Source organism: Sturnira hondurensis, unplaced genomic scaffold (genome assembly GCF_014824575.4).
Source record: "Sturnira hondurensis isolate 20B ecotype Veracruz unplaced genomic scaffold, ASM1482457v3 Scaffold0013019, whole genome shotgun sequence".
Classification (NCBI taxonomy): Eukaryota; Metazoa; Chordata; class Mammalia; order Chiroptera; family Phyllostomidae; genus Sturnira; species Sturnira hondurensis.
In genome coordinates this window covers 124,826-132,230 of record NW_028085650.1, presented here as the reverse complement: position 1 = coordinate 132,230, position 7,405 = coordinate 124,826, and the positions used below count along the sequence as shown (strand labels likewise).

The window sequence follows — 7,405 nt, the reverse complement described above, 5'->3', positions numbered from 1 at the left end:
AGCAACCACACTTTATTGGTGTTGTGTGCCCAGGCCTTTACTCAGTGTCTAACACGCAAAGTGCACTCAGTGACTATGTTATGAATAATGAAAGGTTGTCAAGTAAACCTGGTAATGGGAAGATCTAGAAACTAAAAAATTCAGTCAGTCATCTGTAGTTAGTGTGGCATCTTAGTCTTCTGAGCCAATAGTTAATGGAGTAAAATACCAGAGTATACAAAAGGGAAGGTAATAATTTGATGGAAGGAGATTGTGTTATCTGACAAAATGGGAACTAACACTCCAGACCCCACCAACCTCGCTCACTTGCTCTTCTCCAACTTAGAACTCAGGAGAAAGGAGATGGATGTGAAGATGTACAGCCCACAAGAAAGAAAGGGCCACATGTATCAAGAGGTCAGCGAGCCCCAGGATGATGACTACCTTTGTAAGTGACCCTCACTAAGAAGTGTATTGCGGGGGCGACTTTTCCCACAAGTACCCCCGTCTGCCACAGATGAAAGTAAACACTACCAGGACATGATCTGTTTGGGGAGGAGGTGGTCCATCCCTCAAAAGGGAAGGCCCTCAAGCCCCTTCCTCCAGGGGCTTTTATTGGGTTGTAATACACAGGAATGCAGGGCGGCAAGGATCAAACAGTAGATAATATTTCAAAGAAATCTGAGGGCTTAGTCTGAGTCAGAGTCTGTCAGGAAGGGAGTTGGCAAAAACTTCAGGGTTTCCTGCTCAGACCCTTAACATGAATGAAAGCACTCTTAGCAGAGCAGATTTCACAGAATTTTGAGGAATTCTTTGTGATGCCAGATTTTTCCCCGGGATTCGCTCTGGCAAGACAAGGAGCTGCACCCCTCCCCATCAGATATTCAGGCTTAAGTGGGTTAGAGCCAGGAAGCGCTTCTCCCAGAGGACATGGGGACTCGGGCTATGTCACATAGCTGGGGGGCAAGGGTCTATTGCTCGCTTTTGTTGTAGCCCCCCGAGTCCTTCCGTGATGGTCTCCCAGGTGATCAAGTCTGGCTTAGGTTGCCCCTTCTCTGAGGAGTCTTGCCCGTCTCTGACTTCCAACCATGTTTTGGGGAAAGGGAGGAAACGAAGATAGCATTCGCTACAGAGACAAGCAAGCTTTGTCTCCTGTGGCTTGCATTCCGGAGGTCACTCGCTCATCCTTAGCCATAGGGGGTAGTTAGAGTTCCTGAAAGCAGGCAGAGTGGTCCACAACAGTGTATTATACTACAATAATTTCATCTAGTCCTTTGGTCCCCAATCGTTTCCTGCCTCTAGTGACCTGGAGTACAGGACTGAGTCTCAATAATGTGAGTGCTGGACTCCCTCTGAAGCTCTTTGTGTCCAGGAACATGTGCTACACCTTCCCTAACCCCTGTTGCTCTCGCCTCCAGATTGTGAGAAGTGTCAGAACTTCTTCATCGAAAGCTGTGTTGTGCACGGGCCCCCTACTTTTGTAAAGGACAGTGCAGCAGAGAGGGGGCATCCCCACCACTCAGCCCTCACCCTGCCCCCTGGGTTGAGAATCGGGCCATCGGGCATCCCTGAGGCTGGCCTCGGAGTGTGGAATGAAGCAGCTGATTTGCCAGTGGGTCTGCACTTTGGCCCTTATGAAGGACACATCACAGAAGATGAAGAGGCAGCCAAGAGCAGATACTCCTGGCTGGTGAGAAGAATTTACCTCTTCCACTGTCCTCTTGCTTCCCACATTCCTTCTGAGGCTTGCAGGGACCTCACCTCTTATGTGCTAGACATGGAGGGGACAATGTGGTCAGCTCTGTACTGACTGGATTTTACATGAACACAGAGCTCCTGTTTAAGGATCAGAAGTTACATGGGAGCAAAGTGGTGCAGACACGAAGGAGTGGCTCCTCCGTTGTGGGGCTCCTGCTGTGATTGGACAGGTAGACTCAGGTGTGTAGGTGATGGGTAAGAAAAATATCATGTGGTCCCAACTGGCAGTGGAATCTCCATGCAGGCGGAAAGAGCTTTGACGACAGTGGAGTAAAATAATTCTTCTGACTATTACCTCCCCACAAAAAAAGTAAAAGGTCTGAAACTTCTTTTCTGAAACCCAGATCGCCAAAGGGAGACACTGCTATGAGTATGTGGATGGAAAGGACAGATCCTGGGCCAACTGGATGAGGTGAGATCAACAGGTCTCTGGGTGCCAGAGGGGACTCTCATCCCCCACAAGCCCATATATCTGTCCTTCTCATCATGCCTCCCTCAGTGGTCTCCCTTAATCCTTTTCTCTCTCTTTTCCTCCATACAGTGTTCTTTCATTTCAGGGGACTTTTACGGAAAAAGTATAGCATATATCCTCAAAATATAAAGTTCTCTGCTAGAAACAATATGGGTGCTGGAAAGGACCTTGAAGAGCCTAGATTCACCAGGGACACTGGATTACACTTTAATTGATCAAGTGAACATTAATTAAGCACTTACTATATTCCAGTTTAGATGAAGGGATACATTACTTAAACAGATCGCACAACCCATGTCCTTATGGAGGACTTCTTGCAGACAGATGTAAAACAACAGCTTTTAGAAACATTTCGCTATAATTTCCAAGAAGTGCACAGTGTCAAGATAGCACAAACCTGCCCTCACAGGTTTAGGGTGGCCTAAACCTGTGAGGGCAGCAAACCATCCCAGCCTCACTTCTAACTAGAGCTGGGCTCTGAGGCCTGCAGAGGAACGGTCATGGGCCCCTTTCCCGAGAGGGGCTCTCTTCTATCAGGGATAACAGAATGTGAATCAACTACTATTGTCCTGTTTTATTTCACTAAGACAAAAAGACCTTCAATTTTCTATGGTGACCTTGGGCACCCAAGTGAATGGTGCCCTGAGTAAAGTGCAGGGGGCGTTGCAGAAAGGCTTCTGGAGAGAAAACAGACATGGGCTGAGTCCTGGATAATTAGTGAGCTAGTTTAGAAGCAGAGCCCTGGATCAAGGACCATGTTCTGTGGTGTGAGACAACTTGATTTTGAACTTGGAGAAGCAAAATATTACTGGATATGATGGCCAATCAGGGTGGAGGTTAAGTCTAGAACTGGGTTTCAGGAAATGGTATTAAGCAGGATAAGCAGACACTCAGGCATTGAACAGAAGGTTCCCCGGGAGCATTACGGGCAGTGGGCAGCACCAGAGCCCGAGGGCCTTAATCAGTGAGGAGCTGGACATGGATGTAACAGGTAGTGGGAACTCATCACTGCTTTTCTTTCCCTTCATCTGCCTCAATTCCAGGTACGTGAATTGTGCCCGGGATCATGAAGAGCAGAACCTGGTGGCCTTTCAATACCATGGGCAGATTTTCTACCGAACCTGCAGGGTTGTCAGGCCAGGCTGTGAGCTGCTGGTCTGGTTCGGGGACGAGTATGGCCAGGAGCTAGGCAGCAAGTGGGGCAGCAAGTGGAAGGCAGAGCTCACGGCCGGGAGAGGTAGGCACCACTGTTCTTCAAAACAGAAAGAAAAGGGAGAATTCTCCATAGAAATATTCATGATTCAACTCTTAAGTAGAGTAAAATCCACTTTAAAGTCAGTAGTTTCAAATCACATGCTTCAGAAATTCACAATTCATTCATATGCCTTTGACTCTTAGGCAAAATTTTTATATTTTTTATTTTTAAAATATTTCATGAGCAAAATATACAAACCACATATAGTACTGAAAGATTGAGAGGCAAGGGAAAAAGAAAGTTTTCGAGCACTAACCAGTTCTTTCACCAAGGCAGTTTTTCTAACACTTTTATAGCTGTTTCTTCTTAATTTTCCTCCATAGTTCTAAATAAACTGTTTTTGTTGATAGGCATTCATTGTTTTTTAAAGATTTCACCCTGGTTTGTATGGGTCAGAGGATGGAGCGCCGGCCTATGAACCAAAGGGTTGCCAGTTTGATACCTAGTCAGGGCACATACCTGGGTTTTGGGCCAGGTCCCCAGTAGGGGGCATGTGAGAGGCAACCACACATTGATGTTCCTCTCCCTCTCCCTCCCTCCTTCCCTTCCTCCTTTTCTGAAAATAAATACATAAATATTTTTAAACAAGATTTTATTTATTTTTACAGAGGGTGGAAAGGAAGGAGAAAGAAAAATCAGTCTGCAAGGGACACATTAATCTCTTGTTTATGGCACACCCCGACTGGCCTATGGCCCTGGCATGTGACTGGACTGGGAATCAAACTTCTAATCTTTTAGTTTGTGAGACAACACCCAACCCACCAAGCCACACCATTCACACAGGGCACATTCATTCTTTATTTCAGTGAATTCTCATGTGAGACCCTACTCTGTGGTGCACAGCATCCTGGGACCTGAATATACAGATTAACACGAGGGTCAGAATAACTGCTCTTGAGGAGCTGACGGGTGAAGGAGGGAAAGCCAGGCACACGTGCTTGCATGTGCATAACACGACAGAGCAGTTAGTGCTTTGGGGGAAACTAATCCAAGACCATTGCCTACAGATCGGTGTGAGGGAAGGTGCAGTGTGGCAGGTGGTCCGGGAAGGGCTCTCTCCAGATAAAACATTTACAAAAATACTGCAGGCAAAGGATCCCAGGCCAAGGGAGCAGCTAGTGCAGGGAAGAAAAGAGGTGCGGCGTTAAATTGTTTGAGAGTCACGCAGATCTTCTCTCAGCATAGAGGATAAGAATGGAGTTCAGATAGATGCTTAGCAATCCGGAAATGCAGTGACGATGATTTGAGTTGAGATACTGGGGACTTTCCTGAGTGCAAGTGTGTTGAGTGGTGTGTTCTCTGTTCTGATTATACTTCGTTAATTTTTAGAAAATAAACTCCAGTGGAGAATCCTCTCAGAGATTACTTCATCTCCAAGTGAGAGAGCATGGTAGATTGGCCAGAGAGGAACAGGAGTCAGGTGTGTAAGGCATGTGGTTGGAGAAATATTTTGAAACAGGACTTCTCAGTGTATTTGGAATGGGCTAATGGCGAATGAAATGAAGCATGAATATCTGGTGTGAGGCTTGAGGAAGGACTCTTTTGAAGATTTTATTTATTTATTTTTAGAGGGGAAGAGGGAGAAAGAAACATGAATGCATGGTTGCCTCTCACATATCCTCTACTGGAGACCTGGCCCACAACCCAGGAATGCACCCTGACTGAGAATTGGACCTGCAACTCTTTGCTTCGCAGGCTCCCACTTGACCACTGAGCCACACAAGCAAGGGCAGGAAGGACATTTTATTTGACTGTTTTGGAAACCAGAGAGAAGCAATTTCTAGTTGGGGCCTGTGGTTTTCCTCTTTAACATGACTTAGAAGATACATGTAGACGGAAAAGGTCACCTCAGTTCCACCCACACAGAGAGTGAAATGGCCTCTGGTGATCCTTGAAAGCCCCTAGTCTGGGCAATATTAGCAAAGACCCTTGGTGTGGGCTTTCTAGATTTCTGAAGAAGAGGCACTGCAAAAAAATAAAAAGGAAAATAAACTGCAAGTGGACACTTTGTGGGAGACAGAGCTTGGGTTGTCACCACAGTAAGAATGATTCATGGGGCAGGTCTTACGAGAAAGCAAATCATACAGCCCAAGCGTTCTCATCGACATCTGCCCTGACCAAACCTTTCTCTTTCAGCAGAACCAAAGCCAGAGGTGCACCCATGTCCCTCCTGCTCTCTGGCTGTCTGCACTCAGAAATTCCTCGACCAACATGTGAAACTCAATCATCCCTCTCAGGTTCTCCAGGGAACATCTGCAAGAAAACACCTCCAAGCAGAGGAACCCTGCCCAGAGGATCAGAATCAGCACCAACACACTAATACACACAACTGGAATGATAAAGTTGAAGGTCAAGAGGCTAAACAGCAGTCCAAACCTTTGCTTAAAAGGATCAGTCAAAAGAGAATCTCAAGATCCTCTTTCCAACCTTCGAGAGAACAAATGAGGATCTCTAATGAGCATGAGAGAATGATGGAGGAAGAGCCCCATAGAGGTCAGGAAGACAGTCCAGAGGGCACAGGCAAGTTCTTTGTGAAAGCAGGAATATTAAGAATTGTAAGAATCAAGCATGGAGGGTATTGGCAAGGCTTCAGTGATGGGTCACATCTCATCACAGGCCGGAGGACACACTCAGGAGAGAAGCCTTATGTTTGCATGGCGTGCGAAAGAGGCTTTACACGGAAGTCAGATCTCACCACACACCAGAGGACACACTCAGGGGAGAAGCCCTATGTTTGCAAGGAGTGTGGGCGAGGCTTTGCACTCAAGTCAGATCTCATCAGACACCAGAGGACCCACTCAGGGGAGAAGCCCTATGTTTGCAAGGAGTGTGGGCGAGGCTTTGCACTCAAGTCATCTCTCATCACACACCAGAGGACACACTCAGGGGAGAAGCCCTATGTTTGCAGGGAGTGCGGGAGGGCCTTTACATGCAAGTCATCTCTCATCACACACCAGAGGACACACTCAGGGGAGAAGCCCTATGTTTGCAGGGAGTGCGGGAGAGGCTTTACATGCAAGTCATCTCTCATCAGACACCAGAGGATACACTCAGGAGAGAAGCCCTATGTTTGCAGGTGGACTGAGTGAGTCATGAGCATTAATTTGCATATCAATAGCCATAGGAGGTGTATGGCCTCTTACTCTCCCCAAGATTGCAGTTACTATACAAGTAACTGGTTAAACAAATCCTCCATATTTATGACAAGAGATGAGATGGACAAACAGTTCCATGAGTGAGAGGTGGATGCCAGCGTCAATCTCCTTCATGGCTTTTGGATATCCTTTTCTAAAATGTGTTGTCTCCATACAAATATGAAGCCCACATTTCTCATTCCCCCATCACTGAAAGCAGAGTTCCAGAAGAGCCACAAAGATCTCATACTCAGCTACAGAAATTTGACACCTGCAAATGCCTAAGTCCTTAGTCACTCTACTTTGGCTTCTGCCCAAAAGGAGGAACTTGAGACAGATGTATCAGAGAAGGGAATTCTCCGGACTCCTGGGAAGTGAGGCCTTTTCTCCTAATAGGCTTCCTATACTCCTCCCTTGGCTTCTCTTGGCTCTTCTAGTTTCCTACAACCTCTGGAGCCTCAGAGGTGAATGGCAGGGAGAAATGTATGTGAGGCGGGCTCAGTATGTACACCTCGTCTTCCCCACTGTCCTTGCTGCCCCTTCAGGGTCAGCGTTTTCTGGTGAACAGCATACAGTTTCCACATCAGTCCTTAGTGTGAGTCTCAGCTCTGTCTTCTCCAGCTGTGTGATGTAAGGCATGGTTCTCAACTTCTCTCTGCCTGCTTACTAGTCTGTACAACGGAAATGGGAACTCCAGCCTTTCAGTTTAACATTCAAACTGGAGTCAGCACAGAAAGAATCTGGCAAGAGGATCGCCGAGATCACAAGTCCTGCTGAACAGCCTTCAGTGCCCGTCTCTTCTGGGTC

The 7,405-nt window shown here is 46.8% G+C and overlaps 1 protein-coding gene across 1 annotated transcript; it reads left to right on the top strand.

Moving 5' to 3' along the window:
• The first annotated feature begins 200 nt into the window (after positions 1-200).
• LOC118997299 (probable histone-lysine N-methyltransferase PRDM7) lies at positions 201-5,813 on the top strand. Its single transcript, XM_037060895.1, has 4 exons — positions 201-427; positions 1,398-1,669; positions 2,082-2,149; positions 5,604-5,813. Exons 1-4 carry the CDS (start codon positions 268-270, stop codon positions 5,782-5,784), a joined length of 681 nt encoding a protein of 226 aa, XP_036916790.1. The 5' UTR covers positions 201-267; the 3' UTR covers positions 5,785-5,813.
• The last annotated feature ends 1,592 nt before the right edge of the window (positions 5,814-7,405 follow it).

Coding starts and splice junctions, on each gene's coding strand:
- LOC118997299 (XM_037060895.1), top strand. CDS start 268: ATGGGAACTAACACTCCAGACCCCACCAACCTCGCTCACTTGCTCTTC. Junction 428..1,397: donor CCAGGATGATGACTACCTTT/GTAAGTGACCCT, acceptor TCTCGCCTCCAG/ATTGTGAGAAGTGTCAGAAC. Junction 1,670..2,081: donor AGAGCAGATACTCCTGGCTG/GTGAGAAGAATT, acceptor TCTGAAACCCAG/ATCGCCAAAGGGAGACACTG.